Genomic DNA, 22,385 nt, shown 5'->3' on the forward strand with positions numbered 1-22,385 from the left:
TGCTCTAAAGTTTCTGGACTGATGCCTCTGCACACCAGATGAAATCTTAAGCATGCGCTTCTGCCGAGTCTCCGAAGACCACAGAGCAAATAAGAAGAACGGCAGAATTTCATCTCTCGCCGAAACACCATCTGCCTCGGTCTCTTCATCTTCTGAGAAAGAGAGAGTGTAAAAGCGAAAGAGAAGGCATGGATGCTTCCTAACTGCTGCCTCATATCAGTACAAGTCCTGTGAGGAGAGACAGAGGTTTTGATATGTAAAAACACTTGCAAACCCTCCACTTCTGCACTGATTCAACCAAACAACCCTGATATATTATTACACAGCACTTACTTTTCACCACTCAAAGTTCGGCCTTCGAGAAGTACATCACCAAAGCACAAAAGGAGACATTTTAGATGCTTTCTGGAGCTTGACAGACATATTTACTATCATCTTAAATCATTTTTAAACCACTTTTAATATTCAGTTTGGCTGCACTGACACTATCAGATGAGAACAGAACTCAAACTGAATTGTGGACACTGAATGATGACACTGTCTTCTTTATTTGCTACTGTGAAGTTGCTTTGAAACAATCTGTGTTGTATCCATTTTATTCCTGACGATCTTACTGTGTTTTGAATTATGGGAGGCACTTCCGGTTTGGGGAACTTCCATTCAAAAAGACTGAAACGAATCATTTCAAATCATAAGATTGCCCTACAAATAAAGCTGATCCGTCAGTCTGACTGGATGAGCTGTCAGTTTCCCTTCATGATTTATTTAAGAATAACATGAGAATAACGTAACACTTGGTATTTTAACATGACATGTTATAACAGGAATATCTATGGCAAGAGCTCTTTTCAGTCGCTGCTTTCTTTTCCTCATGATTATTTTCTTTTTCCTTTTGCATTCCCCTGTAATAAGGACAACATATCCTGCACATTTGTGGTCTGTTCTCCCATTTAATTTATGATATATGCCATTAATAATTCACTGGAACGCACGAAGAATCTCTCGTTATTCTCCCCAAATCCTCACGTCTGTTTCCAGGTTTGTTTTCACAGGTAAATACAATTTATTATCTGTCAAAATGACAGAAATCACTTTGAAATAGTATCACGCAATGCTGAAGTAAATATTTTTTATATTTTATATCTGAAGTTACATAACACAGATTACCACAGTGATCTTTAACCATCCGATTTTGCTTCGGAAAGATTCATGCTTTTGGGGTTATTCATGGTCTGTTGAAAGTACCTTGTTGATGCTTTTACACTTTTAAATGTCCTTTTAATGTTCAATGGTTGAAGCATGAGTAGAATAATGTAATGTCATTGAACACAGTTTAAAAATATATATTATTACGTCCATACAGCTAGTCTTTCACTGATTGTTTACAGCTTAACGGAAGTTACACCCATAATTCACGCAAAGTGTCATGAGGCGTAGGAATAATGTGGATAAAGCGCAGTAGAAATAAATGTGACTTGACTTGACCATCATCTGTCATGCGTGATCAGCGTGAAGATTTTTTTAATTTAAGAACATGCATGCTATCCCGTCTGTCGCTTCTCGGCTGTATTTCAGACGGTGAGCACACTTGGCGTGCAGAAGGTGAGGAGAGATGTTCTGCAGACGTGTCCTGCTGTGCGATAATACAATTATAGATTTATGTCCGTTATTTTTGGAGGCTCACGGTCATTAAGAGGGCGATCGAACAGACCTACCAGCAAGAACAACACAGACCTGGCTTTGGTCTGACTGCATGTGTGCATGTTTGTTTGAGGGGATGGGTATGGCAACATGTCCAGCTGCCGTGTGCTCATGCCGTAAACGACACTTTGTTTTTCATTTTCCACATTTTAAATAGCAAATCAGCTTAATTAGCTTGAGCTCTTTGCTTTTTTAATTCTAATTAAACTCATGTAGTGCCGACAGTTGGTGTGTGTATTCACTGTTTAAGCTTGTTAGTGCTGTTTACAAAGACAAGAATCATAATCAATATTACTTTTTTTTTTAAACACCTGATGTTGGATATTAAACGTGGACGTGTCCCACACACAACCATAGCATACACTACCATGCAAAAGTTTGGGGAATGCTGTTCTTTTGCACCTTCTATTGATCAAAGAATCCTGAAAAAATATATCGCAAATCGGCATTTTAGAATGATTTCTGAAGGATCATGTGACACTGAAGACTGGAGTAATGATGCTGAAAATTCAGCTTTGAATCACAGGAATAAATTACATTTTACTATATATTCACAAAGAAAACAGGTACTTTAGATTATAATAATATTTCACAATATTACTGTTTTGATTGTATTTTTGAGCATATAAATGCAGGCTTGGTGAACAAAAAAGACTTCTTTCACAAACTTTAAAATTAAAATCTGAATATCCTGACATTTTTCAGCTTTATGACAACTTTTGACCCGAATATTGATATATATGCTCAGGGACATCACCATAACAAACAAACAACAGATCTTCAATTAAACATTAATTCATTCCAATGGACAGTTTTGGAAAGAATCTCAGAATTGAATCCAACTCTAATATTGTTTCTTCTATTGAAGTTTAAATTACAGACACTAAAACTCATTCTTAAGCCATAAACAAACTCCACACACGCACACAAAAGGCAGATGGAAATGTTTAGTCAATACACTGCAAGTGCACAAACCTGCTGAACATATTTAACATGCATTATTGCATTACTGTAACGGTACTCAAGGGGGAGATGCAAACCAGATGTGCTATTATTAAGGCAACTAGCTATAAACTGTTAGTGTTGACAGGTAATAAATGTTGACAGCTTAATTAACTTGCTAGATACTCTTCAAATGTTTGCAGAAATGACAGCAGAAGCAGAATTAACGCTAGTGTCCACTACACTTCCCCTTGTGGCAATGCTGAGAATACAACTCTTATATTACTTGATGCATTATCGTTTTGCATTCTGAAATATTTACGAATGCATCAACGCAAGAAATCAAGTGTTGCGTTACGCATGCGCTGTCACACTTGAGAGTCATGTGACAAGGAATAAATCATGAGACTGATCTAATTACACTGACTTTACGAAGGTAATGGCCAAATAAAACATCACATTTAAATCATATTCACAAAGTTGCTCATTTTTATTGGCCAGACGTCGTCATACTCAGATTCTAGTCAGAATGTGAGTCTGAAACTGCTCCATTGGGCTGTGATTATAGGGCGTGTTTCAACCGAACCAGGAAGGAAAATGCCTCTGCACTCAATTGGATAGACATATAACCAATCAGAGCAACGGAGTGAGTGACGTATGTTCTTCATTCATCTTTTCGATCGACAAATGCTTTGATCGCGGTTCTCTGTTCCTCTTTTAAAATGAATGCGCTGTCGATATCTTCTATAACAGACGCGATGGCGGAATCTACACATAATGTTTCATAAACAAAGTTCAGGAGGAGCACGTTCAAATAATCAATCCAATCAACTTATCATCAAACAATTACCAGGTCTACCCTATCAGCATGAGAGGAAGCATATATTTATTCACTCTGTCAACTCACCTAACATTCCTTGACAGTTTCCAGCATCCCTCCACTCACTCTTGGCTTGTTCTTCCACAGCCAGGAATACGGGGGGGGGGTAATTGGGTTCGGGCCGAATACCGAGCCCGGAGCCTCTCCTCGGACAGCACGCCAAATATGCATTTATTCTATCTGACTTATTTGTAAGTGTGAAATCTCAGTTCTCCAGTGGCAGCCATATTTGTTGTAAACGAACTCAACCCAAGCGCTCGTTGGTGACGTGGATGATTACGTTACTGTTGATCATCTGTCCATCATCGTATAAAGCCCGCCCTGACAATCTGATTGGTCCGAACAGTTTTTGTTCGGGCATAATGGCCCCTCAACGGATCAAGTCCAGACCGAACTTCCCGACCTAAAAATGTTGTGGGCTGGCATCCAGGCTACATTTTTATACCACATTACAAATATATTGGGGATATCTTCTTCTTCTATTCTTCTTCTATTGGGAATATCAATATATCGCCTAGCTCTACATTACAGAGAGTTTTGCACACACTCAAAAATCAAGTTCTTTGTTGTGTGGCTCTTACGTTCTCTCGCCTGTAAGATGAAAATTCATATGTGGAAAGAAAAAAAAAAATCAGCAGAAGCAGCAGAGCCGTCGTGGATTGACATGAGCGAGATTTGTGACTCATTCTAATATGCGAGCGGTTAAAATGGGGTCTTTGTTTTCTGAGAGAGAGAGAGAGAGAGAGAGAGAGAGTGTGTGTGTGTGTGTGTTCAGTGTGGTCTTAATGAGCTGTCCAGTAAATGGATCGGTTGCCTGGACACAAATGAAGTTCGGTCTCAGAAATTAAACGGAATGATTATTCAGTGAGGATGGGAATCCCAGACAGACATGACTAAAGCAGCATCTCCACTGACAGCACCATTTACTCCAGAACACTTAAAGGGACAGATCACACACACACACACACACACACACACACACACACACACACACACACACACACACACACACACACACACACACACACACTCAACTGCCTAAAGAAAACATACTCTAACCTTGACAACTGCACATGCTTTATGATGCCAACCGTTTTTTTATTGTTTCACGTCGACTCTTTAATTTTAATGACTGGTGGCTTTTTATGAGAAGTGTTTCTGCACCTTATCTCGCACAACATACACACACATCAAAATATACCAAAACCAAACACACACATTCATCTCTCTCACCAACACCTGCTTCTGCAGACATCAAAACATCAGCGTTCGTCGCCAGCATTGGGTTCTGAGAGAACTACAAGCCTCATGATCATCCAAACACATAAAACCAAGACAAATCTCTAAAATCATAATCATGAAACATGTCCAGGCCACATAAGAAAGATTTTTTCACTAATAACAAAAATAGTATAGTAGTGCAAAGTACATACACTTCCTATAATAAACAAGCTTTAAAAAAATATGTAGTATTTGTATGTATTACAGTGCTGATGCATCTAACGATCCTTTTCACTTCGATAAATGTTCCTGGTTTTATTGTGTATGATTCATTAGTGCACGTTATTCCAAAGAAAATGAAAATTATTCAGAATATTTTATTAAAATGTAATTATTAATTCTCCTATTAAAAATGGTTGTGAATGGTGTGTCATGTTGACTTTAAATGCAGTACAACAAATATGATGTATAAAGACTTAAACAATATATTTTTTATCAAATTGCACCAATGAAAATGCTTTGCTTGCATTACAGTATTTTTTTGTGAGAAACGTGCTTTAATGTCATGAAAATAATGTCCCAATGCAATATTTAATGTTCAAAAATGTCTTATTTCTTTCTCTTGATTTCGGTGTGAAATGCAACATGTTTTCGCGAGATTCACCCAACTGACAGAGAAGTGGGAAAGATCACATGATCAGTCGGACCAGCCTGAGGAATGTGGATCTGATGCTAAAGACAGAAGCCAGCCAACACTCACACACACACACACACATGCAACAGCTGCCCGACGTATCTGCTTCCTCAAGGAGCAACAGGAGAAAGAATGTGTGTCCTGATAATGTGCTCTCTCACAATCTCCTAAAGTGGTGGCAATGTCTTCCCATGAGTCTTTGCTTCCCTTCATTCCAGCAGTCATGCGTCAGTCATCACCTCGGGAATCACAGGGCGACCCTGATGGTAAATACAATCAGCTGTTGTTTTGATCTGTCTTACCTGCGACTGAGTTGGGCCGAGGCATCATCAGACTGGACGAGTTTTGTGTGGGATAGTGGACGGGTCCCTCGGAAGTCTTCTTAGCCACGGAGACTGTCCCGGACGTTGACGCTTCTTCCTCGGCCACCGGAGAGCACGTGTCTGCCCGTGTGGCCGTCTGTGCCAGCACATGCTGAGCGCTGATCCTCAAACTGCCCTCTTTACCCCACTCCAGACTGGAGCCGCTGCGGTCGTCATTCTCGGAGGAGCTGGTGATGGTGGCTGGACGAGACAAACAGAGACGAGAGTCACATTTCATTCTGATTCAATTCAAATCAATAGTACAGAGTAGGGGTGGGTGATACTGCAAAATTTGGCATCGATCCGAAACCAAGTAAATACAGGGCCAGTATCGCCGATATCAATACCAATACCGATACAAATACTTTTTAATTTTAAAAGTATGCACTTGAACTTACATGTACTTTCCTGAGCTAGAGCAGTGTGTCATGATTTATAAGGTGAATGCATAATTTATATGCTAAATTATTATTTATGTATTATTTATTTATTTATAAAGGGACCATGTACAATTTTTAACATAAATGTTTCCACATTTCATGCATTGAACCGGATTTTGCCAACGGCTAATTTTCATCCGTATCTGAAATCTGAATATATTTTCATGACCACTAAAATATGTTGTGATTTGTGCTCTCAACTCGCCTGTAATTAGTCAGTGACTTTTTACCAAACTACCCTAATTATAGTAAATGCACTATTGTACACTAGCCCACTGTTCAACACTTTTAGATTTTTAATTCTCTTCTGCATTTATTTGGTCAAAAATACAGTAACATTTTATCATAGGCTATCTGTTTTCTATGTCATAGTAAACATATTATACTATAAATTCCATTTTTATGACTGAATTTCACATTTTCCACATTGCAGAAATCTTAGGGCACTATATTGCTCATACTGTTAGGGCTGCACGATATTGAAGAAAAATGCGATATGCAATAACTCACTAAATAATGCGATATTCAATATGCGATATGATAATGCTTAAAATGTGTAAAATAAACAAATGATCTATTATATAACCTACATACGTGTTTCACATTCTTTTTGTGACAATAAACCATCCCTACAGCTTCTGAAAGTGAACATCAGTGTTTTACTGTATCATAAGAAGAGCTATTTTAACATCAGTGTAAACCACAGGGTTTAGGGTTTCATGTTATCCTACATTAGGGTTATTAAACAACAGAAACTGAATAATCAAATGTAAAAATAAAAATAAAATAAAAACTCACTGTATGAATTAAATATGTATACTGATTCTTATTAACGCTACAAAAGTTATTCAGCCAAGAGCAGTGAGTGATTTTCTCTTTGTCTTTTATTCATGAAACCAGTTATTGCAAGCCATTGCAATATGCATATCACGATATATACATTTGCGATATTTCGATAATTTCCATTTATTGTGCAGCCCTACAATCAATCAATCATTACTTTTTTATCATTGTGGTCAGTGCTAATCTGCAGCATGTGAGGTGAGTTACAAATAATATAAAGTCAAATCTTCACATTTCCCCTAAAAAAGGCAGATTGAAGAGCGGCAAACAGGAGGAGCATGTAAATGAAAAAGGTCATGAAAAAGGTCATAAAAAAAAAAAAAGATGTGAGATAGACGATGGAAGTCAATCTCAGATGACCATCATAACTCTGTGCCGTGATATTACTGCTGATAAACACTGATGAGTCATCACTGACCTTATCAACACATTCACCTGAGCATCGTTTCACGCCTCATTTAGTATGCTGCTAATGAGCATTAGCCAGGTTTCATCCCTCACAACCTCATTAAAAACTGACCAGTACAAACACACAGCATTGGGATGGATGTGTGGATCAGTGTCTGATATACATGCTAATAACTCTCTTCTTTTTTATTCAAATAAAAATAAAGAAATAAACAATGTATAGACAAAACACACCAAAACAATGTACAGAACTGAAGCACTGAATCAATCGAGATAAATGAGAGTGTCTGAATTCATGCACGTGTTTGTTCAGTGATCTGAGCGGGACGGATGAATCTGTGGGTTTAATTTCAGCTACTGAGTTTATTACAAAATAACACGCGTGACAACAGCTGCATGTGCCATGTGTCAGTGCACAGACACACACACACACGCACACACACACACACACACACACACACACACACACACACACACACACACACACACTTATACAATGAGGTCTAGACATCTGAATGCGCTAGTCTAGCTATTTTGCATTCATTTCTAATTTAATACAAAATGCCGTTTTTGCTGTGTGTCTCTTTTCCTTTAATGAAGTGACACTGGAACTACATGAACCTGATGATCATGTTCTCGAGCATGATTCGATATGATCCAAAGAACATCCTTCAACTGAAGAAGAACATCTGACCATCTGTACAAAGCGACATGAACAATGACACTAATTTATTTACATTTGATTAGCCACAGAGCACAGTTTTCGTTATCAAACTTTTAGATAGATAGATAGATAGATAGATAGATAGATAGATAGATAGATAGATAGATAGATAGATAGATAGATAGATAGATAGATAGAGATATAGATAGACAAGTGATAGATAGATAGAGATATATAGATAGACAAGTGATAGATAGACAAGTGATAGATAGATAGATAGATAGATAGATAGATAGATAGATAGATAGATAGATAGATAGATAAAGTGATAGATAGATAGATAAGTGATAGATAAGTGATAGATAGATAGATAGATAGATAAAGTGATAGATAGATAGATAGATAGATAGATAGACAAGTGATAGATAGATAGATAGATAGATAGATAGATAGATAGATAGATAGATAGATAGATAGATAGATAGATAGATAGATAGATAAAGTGATATATAGATAGATGGATAGATAAAGTGATAGATCGATCGATAGATAGATAGATAGATAGATAGATAGATAGATAAAGTGATATATAGATAGATAGATAAGTGATAGATAAGTGATAGATAGATAGATAGATAGACAAGTGATAGATAGATAGATAGATAGATAGATAGATAGATAGATAGATAGATAGATAGATAGATAGATAGATAGATAGATAGATAGATAGATAGATAAAGTGATATATAGATAGATAGATAAGTGATAGATAAGTGATAGATAGATAGATAGATAGATAGATAGACAAGTGATAGATAGATAGATAGATAGATAGATAGATAGATAGATAGATAAGTGATAGATAAGTGATAGATAGATAGATAGATAGATAGATAGACAAGTGATAGATAGATAGATAGATAGATAAAGTGATATATAGATAGATAGATAGATAGATAGATAGATAGATAGATAGATAGATAGATAGATAGATAGATAGATAGATAGATAGATAAAGCAGACAGAACGATGGATAGATGGATGGATTTTTTTAATTCCAGGTTTTAAAGTTCTCATAGTCATAATAACCATTTAGATGTATCTTTTTCATTGTCAGCACAACATCACAAATCTCAGACGCTGTTTATTTCCAGGTTTAAATGAAAGAAAAGCAGCCAGATGTTCAAAATGATTTCAAACGTGTAGCGCTCACTATATATGTGCACACATGTGTCTCCAAACAGCTGCTCGCAGCATCATTACACTGTTTCTGAACTATTTCTATCTGACAAAAGACTTCACAAACTTCAAAGTGAGGAGAGCATTAATCACATCCTGAGCGGGTCACACAGGCCAAACACACTCCTCTACATCAACAAACCAACAGCACCCGCTGGCAACATGTTCCAGCCCTCCTTCTCTCGTCCTGAAACCCTGTGTAAAGAGCGGATGACACTGACAACGGGCCTGATGCACCAAACACCAGCAAAACAGATTTCTGGAAACATTCCCAAAACAATCCTTCCCAATTCATGCAAGAATGGATTCTTACAAATGATTTACACAGAGATGTGTGATGCTTCTTATGTGGAGCTGCGTCAAGAAGCCAAAATAAACATCTTGCAAGCACTGAAAACGAATTAAAACTTGACTGTAATTCAGGGTCAGACCCGATTTCGAACTACAACTTTGTGGTATTAACACATTGTCTCCAATAGTTTCTCACAAACTAGGACTGCCAGCCTGTAATGCTGCATAATTCATAGAGACATGTTTAATCTTTCTATCCGCAACCTAAAAAAACGCAGAGCGGAGCTCAAAATCGACTTTCTGAAGCGGCCAAGCTGCATCAACACCTCATCCTGCGAACACCCGCGTTTAGATCTACAGGCCAACATGAGCTGTGATTTCAGCTCGCTTGAATCTCCACAGAGACGCCACAGCCTGTGAAGCAGAGCATGATGGAATGGGGGGGGGAGTTAATGGGGTGATGAAGATGCAAAAGTGGTGATGGTGTGGCAGATTTTCAGTTAATGAGAGACACAGAAATTCTAAGGTCATGTTTTACCACAAAGTAAAAAAAAAAAAAAGGGGGGGAAAAGCACATTTTCCCAACATTTTCCCAGTACCATACTGTGAAAAAATCTCGTTTCCATTCTTTTAATGTGAAACATTTAATTAAATAATCGATTTGAAATCATTACATTTTGTTCATTTTATTTCACAATTTAAATAATAAATGTTATACTAACATATATGATATGGTAAAATAATAATAGCTCAATATAAATATGCTTCACTGTTATAAGCAACATTGTTATTAATTATTTCTGATAGATAGATAGATAGAGAGAGAGAGAGAGAGAGAGAGAGAGAGAGAGAGAGAGAGATATGATAGACAGACAGATAATAGACAGACAGATAGATAGATAGATAGATAAAGTGATAGATAGATAGATAGATAGATAGATAGATAGATAGATAGATAGATAGATAGATAGATAGACGGATGGACAGACAGACAGACAGACAGATAGATAAATAGATAGATAGATAGATAGATAGATAGATAGACGGATGGACAGATAGACAGACAGACAGATAGACAGATGGACAGATAATAGATAGATAGATAGATAGATAGATAGATAGATAGATAGATAGATAGATAGATAGATAGATAGATAGATAGATAGATAGATAGATAGATAGATAGACGGATGGACAGACAGACAGACAGACAGATAGATAAATAGATAGATAGATAGATAGATAGATAGATAGATAGATAGATAGATAGATAGATAGATAGATAGATAGATAGATGACAGACAGACAGACAGATAATAGACAGACAGATAATAGATAGATAGATAGATAGATAGATAGATAGATAGATAGATAGATAGATAGATAGATAGATAGATAGATAGATAGATAGATAGATAGATGATAGACGGATGGACAGACAGACAGACAGACAGACAGATAGATAGATAGATAGATAGATAGATAGATAGATAGATAGATAGATAGATAGATAGATAGACAGACAGACAGATAGATGATAGACGGATGGACAGACAGACAGACAGATAGATAGATAGATAGATAGATAGATAGATGATAGACGGATGGACAGACAGACAGACAGACAGATAGATAGATAGATAGATAGATAGATAGATAGATAGATAGATAGATAGATAGATAGATAGATAGATAGATAGATAGACAGACAGACAGACAGACAGACAGACAGACAGACAGACAGACAGACAGACAGACAGACAGACAGACAGACAGATAGATAGATAGATAGATAGATAGATAGATAGTATCTCTAGTATATAGTGTACTATGATATAGATAGTTAAAAAAAAAACTAAATTAGCTTTTTTTTTTCATTATGGTAACGAGAACTTGTGGGTAAAAGGTGTCTTGATTTTAAGCTTGGACGTGTGTTTGTCTCTCACCAATGATGCCGCTGTCTTTGCTCTCGAGGGTGGAGCTGGGGCTGGTGATGCTGAGGGTCCCACACGGGCGGCTGCTGTTACTGTTTAAGGTGGAGCAGGGGCTTTCTGTACATGGAGACGCCGTGCTGCTGGTTAGAGTCGAACACGGGCTGATTCCCTGATTTACTGGACACTGCAGAGAGAACAGAGATAAGCTGATGTTAATGCAGGCCGCTTCTGCAGTTTAATGATGCAAACACTGCTATCTTTATCTTCTGTTATATGGAAGAGTAGAAGAGATAAGATTAAAATGCCAACAGTGAATGTAAATTTTAATGTACAACAGCACACATCTAAATCAAAACCAGAGTCCGATGCTTATCTTCATCCAAATAAAACCCACCAGAAGAAATAAACAGCTAATAAGGCAGAAACCTTGACATGCCACCAGAACCTCATCCAAAGGCCGCTTCACCTGAACAATTACACAACTTACTGACATAACATTCAATCATGAGGCTTTACAGTGGTTCTCTATGTCATTTCCTTTTTTAAAAGTTTCTTGTCAGCTGACAACAAAATGGCTCCTGCATGTTGATTACACCACACTGATATTTAAATAGTCAAGTCAAGTCCAGTCCAGTCATCTTCATTTATATAGCGCTTTTAACAATATAGATTGTTCCAAAGCAGCTTTACAGTGATAATAGGAAATTAAAGTAACAGAGATTGTTTTGGCTTTATAGCAGCTCTAGAATAAAGTTATTGGGTCTCATTCATGAAACACGAGCAGAACGAATTTTTGTGTAAATCGTGTGTAAAATAGTTCTGGCATAAATTTTCGGATTCATTAAAATGTTCGTATTTTCCAAATGTTAGTTGGTACGAAAGAAATCTACACCTGCTCCCAACCACGCGTAAATAGTGCGTTTAACATCCAAACGTTTTGCTCATTAATAAGGCTGCATTTTAATTCACCTTAAAGGGATAGTTCACTTTGAAATTAATTTTTGGTATGTTTTAGCTTACCTCAAGGGCATCCAAGATGTAGGTGTCTTTTTTTCCGCTGTAGTTTCAATTTTGATATTTTTAGGTCAAACCGTTCTTGTCTGTCAGTCATATAATGCAGGTCGATGGTCATTATCTCAAAGAGCATGCACAGAGTCCAAATTAAAACAATTCCCCGTCGTCCAAATTAAACAATTCCCCATCGTAAGTACACATTGATGGCCTAAGACACGAAACGAGCGGTTTGTGTGAGAAAACGAACAGTATTTATATCGTTTTTACCTCTTATACACAGCCACGTCCAAGTGATCTGATCTGACGTGTACGCAGACTGGTGCATAGATATATACACTAGATGTCGCCTTAAAGACATTCGTTCCAATGAACTGCAAGGCGACATCTAGTGTGTATATATCTATGCACCAGTCTGCGTACACGTCAGATCAGATCACTTGGACGTGGCTGTGTATAAGAGGTAAAAACGATATAAATACTGTTCGTTTTCTCACACAAACCGCTCGTTTCGTGTCTTGGGCCATCAATGTGTACTTACGATGGGGAATTGTTTAATTTGGACTCTGTGCATGCTCTTTGAGACAGTGACCATCGACCTGCATTATATGACTGACAGACAAGAACGGTTTGACCTAAAAATATCAAAACTGAAACTACTGCGGAAAAAAAGACACCTACATCTTGGATGCCCTTGAGGTAAGCTAAAACATACCGAAAATTATTTTCAAAGTGAACTATCCCTTTAATCGGGTACATATTTACACAGCATTTTGAAAAAATATTATATATAGTAATTACATACATTTTTTCTTTTTACTTTTATTATGAGAGCCAGTAATAGCATCTGCAAATGCAACACAAGTCCGCAAGTCACAAGTGTTGCAGTCAAGCTTCATGTCGAACCATTTTCTTTTCACTTCTGGGACTGTTCGATTAACAGATGAATCTCCATTAACTGCATCTGTAATATATGCTGCCAAGCTTCCTTTTTTTTAGGACCTGATACGCCACTATGTACGCTTGAAAATAAAATGTGGACTTCTGATAATAAAACTTCAATTTCTGCATCTGAGAAATTTCTCTTTTTCATTCGCTTTTGAGAAGACATGTTGAAATCCTTCGTTTGGTGTCATAATATGATGCCCATATATAGATGTCAGTCAGATTTAATGGGCGGGATTTATGGTAATTGAGAATGAGCGTGCACGCGCGTCCCATTTACGACTGATTGGAATTCATTAACACACACACACACATTTCACTATCACATCTGACGTTTACAAAGTATTTGTGAATCAGGAGAAGAGTTTTCGGGAAGGTCTCTTTACGCGCAAATCACTCACATATTTCCTCGTATATTTACGAATGTTTCATGAATGAGACCCAATGTCCATCTAAAATTAGTTTTGATTGATTCACTTCCGTCGCAACGATCATTAGTTATTAACTTAGGGGCCGCTAAACACGACACCGTTTTAACAGAAAACTCTTAAGTTCTCTCTGATAGGCATATTCTCTCTAAATAGGCATATTAATATTTAAATATAAATCTACTTATTACTATTAATATCACCAAAGTACTTTTTTAAGGTTTTCGGCTTTTATTTATTTATTAGGGCTGTTGATTTAATTTAATGAGTTAAAACAATGAGTTAAATAATGCATTAAAATTATGAATGCATTTAATGCACCCGCCCCACCCCAGACCTACATAAGTCATCTTACATTTCATACAGTTGATTGGTGACGAACATGAAGCAGAGCAACAACTCACTGCGTGATGAAGACTATAGAATGCAACTCCTGAATGAATCAGCAGTTTGAACAAATTGAATGAATGAATGAATGAATGAATGAATGAATGAATGAATGAATGACTTACTCATTTAGACATTTACCGCCACCTACTGGCAGTTTTAGCTTCTTATTTAGAGTATTATTTCATTAAAAGAATAATTTCATATTCCATATTCATAAAAAAATTTTAAAGGTATAGTTCACCCAAAGATGAAAATTCTGTCATGTACTTACTTACTCTCATGGCCATTGCAGCCTAAAAGTGTATGTGTAATAAATTCGATGTTGAAGCAGATATAATATTTCTTTTTGTAATGTCTATTTGACACTTTTCTCATTTAACACAGTAATGACTTTAAATGATCTTTTGGGGGTAATTTCTCAGCCAAATTTGATGTGCAATTAATTTGCGATTAATTAATCACCACATCATGCAATTAATTAGATTAAAATTGTAATCGTTTGACAGCCCTATTATTTATTTATTTTTATTTATTAATTTTATTTGTCACTCATAAATTAAATTTTTGACCCACAAAAATATAAACAATCATTTCAGACTACGAACACATGGTAGAAGAGTGATTATTATTTTATTTTTTTACACATTTTTGAATAACATAATAGATCTACACAAAATTAAATTAAATAATGTCACATTGACTGTTAAACAGCCTGAATTAAACAGATAAAGTCCTTCTCTCACAGACCAACAACCTAAACCAGACCAAACACCAGCAGCCCCAGTGAGTCATCACAGTGAGTCAGTCAAGGTCACAAAACCAGATAAAAGTTATTTTAAAACAAACTTCCAAAAGCCAGCCTGATGAAACAGATTAAAGACGTTCACCGAATCCCACTGGACAACATCGTCCAAGAACACACAACGCAAGCCAGATCATTAGCAACTCTCAAAGACACACATTGTTGCTTCCTTCTGCATGCGATTCCCAGAGCGACGAACGATTATGATTTATTAAACAAAAGCCTTTCGCACATGAAGGGCGTTCGGACCGCCTCAGCCTAATCATCTCATCATCCAGAGACTAAACGAAACCCTGACAGAACAAAACTATTTCTGGACCAGACCTCAAGTTTCTCATCAGCAATGCAGCGGCGCGGAGCAAACGGGAATGACTTACTGTGGTCGTGCACAGACACACTCCAGCTCTGAAACGCTCTTCATTGTGTCTGTCTCACACTGACAGACAGCAACATGCAGCTTTAATCCTTGCAGTTTTCCCTGTCTCTCTCTCTCACTCTGGCAGCAGCTGCGGAAAATACCTTTTTTTCATTCTTGTCGTCCATAGGTATGCGCGCGGAGCCCGGGATGCCTTCGCCCAGCAAGAACCCCAGGCGTGTCATCAGCTCCTGAGTGGCGGGGGAGGGGCCTGGACCGGCCAGCTCTGAAACAGAGAGAGAGAGAGAGACGGGTGAACGAGAGAGACAGACCTCACGGGATCTGCGCAGACACACACCAGCAACTGCATCGCAGTCATTCACAGCCAACTGCTGGAACAGACAAGGAATGTCATGATTCATGTAAATCATTGTGAACCCCAAAACTGACTCTTATTTATGTTTTTTAATTAATGGTCATGGTGTTATTGTAAATTATGCATCTTATTCTGAAGGAAAAACAACCCATTTTGCTCCATTTTTCCCTTAAAGTCCCCCTGCAGTCACTAATTGTGTCCTTAAAACTCATCTTTGATAATCAAAATTACATATTTAAACATTTTTCACCCATGAAAACACCCTACATTCCCTTACCTCATTGAGTATGCGTGAAACCATGAATATGCTAATTAGTTCCCGCCTCCACTCACTCACACCAGCTCGAACCTGCTCCACTTTCACTCAGTTAACTGAAGTAGTAAACGCTACCCAATGACAAGTAGCAATCTTGTATTAATGGTTATCGCTGTCATTCATTGCAGTTTTGAGAATGAATCCTTTTATCAACTTATAATCACTTAAACGTTGTCACTTGTCTTAGTTCATTAGTTCATATATCAAAAATATATAAATCAATGAATCTCTAGACTGCACAATGAATCTCTTATTTACATTGTGTCTAAACTTTGTTTGCTATAATGAGAGGATTCGTGAGCGTGTAAAACTCAGCACTGGCTCTGATTGGCCACTGCGTTCAAGAGATCAACAGATATGTCTGTGATTGGCTACATTGCTCAACGCTGCAAAAATACGTTGTAATAAACAGAAACTTTTGACCAGATATGAAAAGCCCTGCTCTGCAAGTTGACAGGATTGGTTACATTTTTGTGACTGTAGGAAACGGGGTTTGTTTCAAACCCGTCATTGGTGTGCCGTAGTTTTAAGAAGAAAATACTCCGCAATGGTGTTGACTGATGAATTTGCACATGGTTTGTCTTCAAGCATATTATAAACACCAGATAAATATTTAAACAACATTAAAAACATGATTTTCTTTAATATTCAGTAATATTATAAATTTGACTGCACTGACAGATGAGAAGAAAAATTGAGCTGAATAACGACACTGTTGACTTCTGTAGAGTTGCTTATAGCTTAATTAACCCTTTAAAACCGGATGTGTCGTCGACGACACAGCCAACCAAGCTGTATTCATGTCACTGTAACTCTTCAACCGTTTGCACTATCAAAATATTTCAAATAGTTCCTGAAAGTAGACATCATGCGCTTTTCGCCAATATACGGCCTATTACGGTAATGTCATGCTTTCCGTCTGCAAATGACAGCAGCGCGGGATGGAAGGATTTGAACAGAGAGATACGACACGCGGCAGTGTTTTGGATTGCATAAAATAATAAAAGAAACGAACAAATACATGGCGAAAGAAGTGGTAGACAGCAGAAGAGGGGATTGGGATGATGGCCGTTACTCTTTCACGTATCTAAGCATGTAGTGCGTGCATTTGTATGTGTGCGTGTATGAAAAAAAAGTGTCCTAAATGAAAACTGTGCAACCCAATGTCACAAAAAAGACTTGTATATATGTAGTATAGTTCATTTTTCAACTTTAAAGTGTTAGTTTCTTTCGTTCATGATTTTTTTTTCTAAATAAAAATCAGCAAATTTATTCTCGGTTTTTTTATTTGTGTCTATTTAAATTCTATTTACAAACTCACCACACACAATAATGGTCAATAACTGTAATTTGTTGAAAGCTTATCTTTTTCTGAAAAAGGATGACACCTTGCACATGAAGATAGCGCATTGTTTTAGAATTTTACAGTCAAAAAATCAAATTATGTGAAAAACACCTATTTTAGCTTCAGGTTCTAAAGGGTTAAGCAAGCTTGTTTCATAATTGAACTTTACACCCTTATTGAACTAAATGAATCAATAATGAACTAAATTGAGCTTAATTATGTCTTTTTAGGGCTGCTTTACAGCTGAATTTGAATTTGTCTCACATTTGATGAAGTTTGCATCAATGATTGTGTTATTTTCACTGTGAAGCTGCTTTGAAACGATCTGTATTGTATAAAGCGCTTTAAAAACAAAGGTGACTTGACATTGTAAATTATGCATGTTTTTCTAAAGGAAAAAATATTATTAATTATTAGCTTTTTTTAAGTGTCTGTCTCTTTCTTAAATCAATAAATCTTCAAAGATTCATATATGTATACACACACACACACACCACAAAAAAATTTGCTTTGCAAAGACTTTTTTCAAAATGCATGAAACAATGAATGAAGTTACCCTGTTCATTCAACAGTTACAACTCACATCAGTAGAAGAATGCTGAGAATTTACACCGAATTTCCAAACTATGTTTGTTTTATATGGAACCAGTTCGGAATGAGAAGCCTCAAATCTTGATTCACAATCCTATACGAGAGACCAACAACACCACTCTGAAAATTCATACAGTCCACATTGCTACTGGATATTAAAGACACACTCTTCAATAGGATTCAGCAGCTGTGTGTACGTGTGACTGAACACATCTTTAACACTGAATGACAAAACAAAAGGAAAAACACAACAAAAAACGGGTGTTAGAAGCTTGAGAGAAAATTAACCATTAAAAGACTGAACAAGGCTGAAAAGAACGGAGTATGAATATGAAAAGAGATGAAGTGACAATCTCAAGCGATGAAAAAAAAAAAAATCAGCTGCAACAAACACAAGAACCAAACACAAACCTAGTGTTTATGTGACTAACAAAGTTTATGAGCAATGAGTCAAATTTCAGTCTGTTCCTCACATGACTCAATAATTTGACTTAAAATAGAGTTGCATGAAGATAAAAAGGTTTGAAACAACATGAGGGCGAGTAAATAATGACTGTATGGAGTGAAAGCAGAGGGCAAGTATGAATATGTTATCGTGAGAATGAACAGATGAAGGGGAGTTTTTTATTAATCTCCATTTTCTCATTACTCTTTTATCTCTCTCGTCTCAGTGCCACACATAAGAATTCCTGTAGATTCGGTGCGTTTCCACAAACCTCTCATTCAGCACACAGGTATGGGGTCTTTCTTTTTCAAAATATGATTCACAATTGCATAAGCAAATACATATTTGCAATCAAATTTAATCGAATCGTGAAATGTGTCAATCCCCAGCCCTGGTTGAAGAGCATGATCACTTCCACAGATGTCCTCTCTTGACATTTAAAAAAACAAAACAACGCACAAGCCAAAATCCCTCTCAAACGTGTTTCGTTGTGTTCTCACCGTCTGCTTTCATTCATGCTTGAGCACAGCAGGGGCACATTTACATGCTCCCCGAAACCCCACCGCTACGACACAGCTCGGCGCCCGGAGGACATTTCAGCAGAGCTCTCGTCTTCCGGAGAAAAGCCAAACAAATGCTCTTCGTTCAGTACAGGCAAAACATCTGTTCCTGCGAATGCCAGAGTCAATGCAACAAGCTGTTAACAGGTGCCCTTTACACTGCCCGCGGCAAGCACCCAACATACCGCCATGTTCAGAATCAATAATTAACGTTGAACTAATGTGCTTTAATTAGCTGTGAGGTCTTATACTGTCATTTATTTCAGTTGTCCAGGTTCTGAGTCGATTTATGCTGAGAAGGACATAAAATTAGCGCTGGGCGATGTAGCAAAAAAAAAAAAAAAAATTCATAAGCTGATATCTATTTGACAAATTCTAGATATTTAAGAGTGCTTTAACTTTTTTTCTTCAAAAATGTCATTCAAACAGTCATTGCAGTTGAGCAGATTCAAAAGAATTAATGTAAGATGTAAAATACTGATGAAATCTAGTTGAAATAATAAAGGAATGATATTTCCATGTTGTTTTTCACTAAATGAACACAAGGAAAAATCATATTCAACCATTTTCATTTATATGCACCAATATAACTATACAGAAATAAACAGTGATGATGCAAATTAATTAGTGAATCAGAGTTTTGAATCAATTGATTAAAGTGGACAGACTGAACGGACCATTTTTAGGAAACTTAAAGGTCAACAAGAAAGCATTAAAACATTGAAATTATGATATTTACAATAGTGCTTCATTTTAAGCAAAATCATCTCAAATATAATGTGAATATTTGACAGTGCAGACATTTAGGGGTAAAATTATGTCTTTTTCAATAAGAAAAAAATGTGCAAAATTTGTCACTTTAGTTTAGGAAACACAGATTCACTATTAACTATGACTTTTGCCTCAATAAACTCCCAATTTACTGCTAACTAAAAGTTGTATGTTTAGGTATGGGGTACAATTAGGGGATCTAGAATATGGTCGTGCAGAATAAGGCGTTAATGTGCTTTATAAGTACTAATAAACAGCCATTATTCTAGTATTATGCAAGTCAGTTAATAGTGAAGACTTAAACCAAGACTAAAACTAAGGTCACTATGTTTCAACCTATGACCTACTTCTTCCAGTGAGATTCTGAAGTGCGCATTCGATGGAAACGTTACTATCCCATGAGGCCACGGGAGAGGATTTATGAATGGAGGTGAAGGGACGCAATTGACGCCGGTAGGTCACGTGATAATGACAACATGGTGGATGTAGTACGTCCAGATTACATTTATACTACTATATAGTAGGGGTGACCCCGAATAGTCGAAGATTCGATGCTTCGATAAGAGGAGCCTGATTCGACTACCGATCTCACGGTCGAATCTTCGCAGAGGTGTTAAGAGGTGTATATGCCACTTTGGCTATATGAGGGCGCTCAATGTCTGATTTCACATAGAACTAGCTTTTATGTCAATACGTTAATATTCAGCCTATTATGATAATGCTGTAGGCCTATATAAAAATGTGCAAAGAAAGAAGCTTTTAATAAATATTTTTTAACGTGCGTGAATAAATCCAAACACCCCGTGACAGATTTAAGTTTCACTTTCAATCCGTGACCGACAGAGGAGCGTCTTGGCGGCAAGGATTTAAATCTTTAACAATGTCTGGGATAAGAAAATCTAAAGTGTGGATGTACACCATCAGAAAGGATATTCTCCAAGGCTGGATTTAGCATCAGGAAAACCATGATCGCACTTCTGCCGGCCAACGTTAACATGTTTCACGCATAGACTGGGTTTCACGTTAGAATGTATTTTGTCCGCACGCAAGATTTGAAAAGACTCCAACGGACAGACAGAGTGAAAGACGTTCAGGATTTGTTCTCTCGATCAGGTACAAGTGATTTCAAAACTTTTCAGCCGGTTCTAATTTTATTTTTGGATGCTGTGAACATGTTTAGCTAAAGACTGCCACTCCAGTTAAGCATTTATTGTTGTTTCTGCAGTTAAAAAGACAAAGTTGAAAATTCTGGCTACTATCGTTATTTTAATAATTTATTTATTTTTATTTTATTTATTAATCTGTCAGGGTTATCTAATCTAACTATTTGTGGCTTGTGTTTTGAATATATGTTCCCCTGCACTTTAGGCATTTTGCACACATTTGCTCCTCATCCTGTGACTTGATTCTGATTTATTTCGTTTTGTATTTTTATTTATTAGAACGGTATATTCTGTTCTAATTTAATTTAGTAAATTAATTGTTTATTTTTTCGGTGCATCGATGTGCTGTAGGCTGGCCGGCTCGCACAGGTAATTTAGCCGATTTAATTTGATTTGCATGTGAAATGCAAATCTGCAGTGTGGCCTTTCTGGAGTTATTTATGTTATTTCTTAGTTTTATTGATCAAAAATGTTTTTATACATTTTCTTATATATCTTTGTGTGATTTTCTGTACATCGCGGCTTTGAAACGTTAAAGCCCCGCCCCCAGCCCCACCCCCACATGATTCGACTATTAGTCGACTATAGGCAAGACATGACGATTCTGATTCGACTATGAAAATCCATAGTCGGGGACAGCCCTACTATATAGATAGAACGTACTTTTTTAACCGTCGCACTCATACAGCACGTGATTTCGGACGCAGCGATGGTGTTTCATTAGCCTGGCTCCGCCCTCCTACGTACTTCCGCTCAATTTTCATTTTCCTTCAGTACTCCGTCTGGGTTTACGGTATATTCGTGGGTTTTCTCCGGTCAAATTTTCACTGGTCCAATCAGCGAACAGAGGGAGTGGCTGAGAACGATGACGTTGAGGTCGTGCACTAGTTTGAGTTGTAGGGTGACGTCACGACCAAACGTTAGCGATTGGTTATGGCAGATCCAGAGTTCCCACCTTCAAGGAAGTTAATGCTTGTCAGTGGAGAGTGGCCAGACTCTCTGTACAAATGAAATGTAGGAGAGTCTGGAAGGACCAGGCTAGTGTTTCATGTGGATTAATGAAGTTCTACAGAGAATTGCCTCCCTTCTAGGGGATAAGCCTCTGAACAAACGCTAGTAATCATGGGAGAAGAAGCTGGATAAGAAACACTTATGCAGCAAACATTTACATCTTAAGCAATTTGGCATTTTCTGCCATGATGGAGTCATGGACAATCCTTTTCTGTCTCTCTTTCTACAGTGGCTAAACTGATTAGGCCTGCAGCTCT

General features: G+C 37.1%; 1 protein-coding gene across 1 annotated transcript in view; it reads right to left on the reverse strand.

Moving 5' to 3' along the window:
- The window catches only part of tanc1b (tetratricopeptide repeat, ankyrin repeat and coiled-coil containing 1b), a 196,495-nt gene that overhangs the window by 86,278 nt on the left and 87,832 nt on the right, over positions 1 to 22,385 (reverse strand). The window contains exons 5-7 of the mRNA XM_082174598.1: positions 15,715 to 15,836; positions 11,632 to 11,803; positions 5,741 to 6,001 (exon numbers count right to left, since the gene is read on the reverse strand). Of these exons, the coding sequence (XP_082030724.1) occupies positions 5,741 to 6,001; positions 11,632 to 11,803; positions 15,715 to 15,836 (555 nt within the window). The remainder of the gene's footprint in view (positions 1 to 5,740; positions 6,002 to 11,631; positions 11,804 to 15,714; positions 15,837 to 22,385) is intronic.

The sequence above is a fragment of the Leuciscus leuciscus genome, assembly GCF_965113295.1.
Source record: "Leuciscus leuciscus genome assembly, chromosome: 7".
NCBI classification, from domain to species: domain Eukaryota; kingdom Metazoa; phylum Chordata; class Actinopteri; order Cypriniformes; family Leuciscidae; genus Leuciscus; species Leuciscus leuciscus.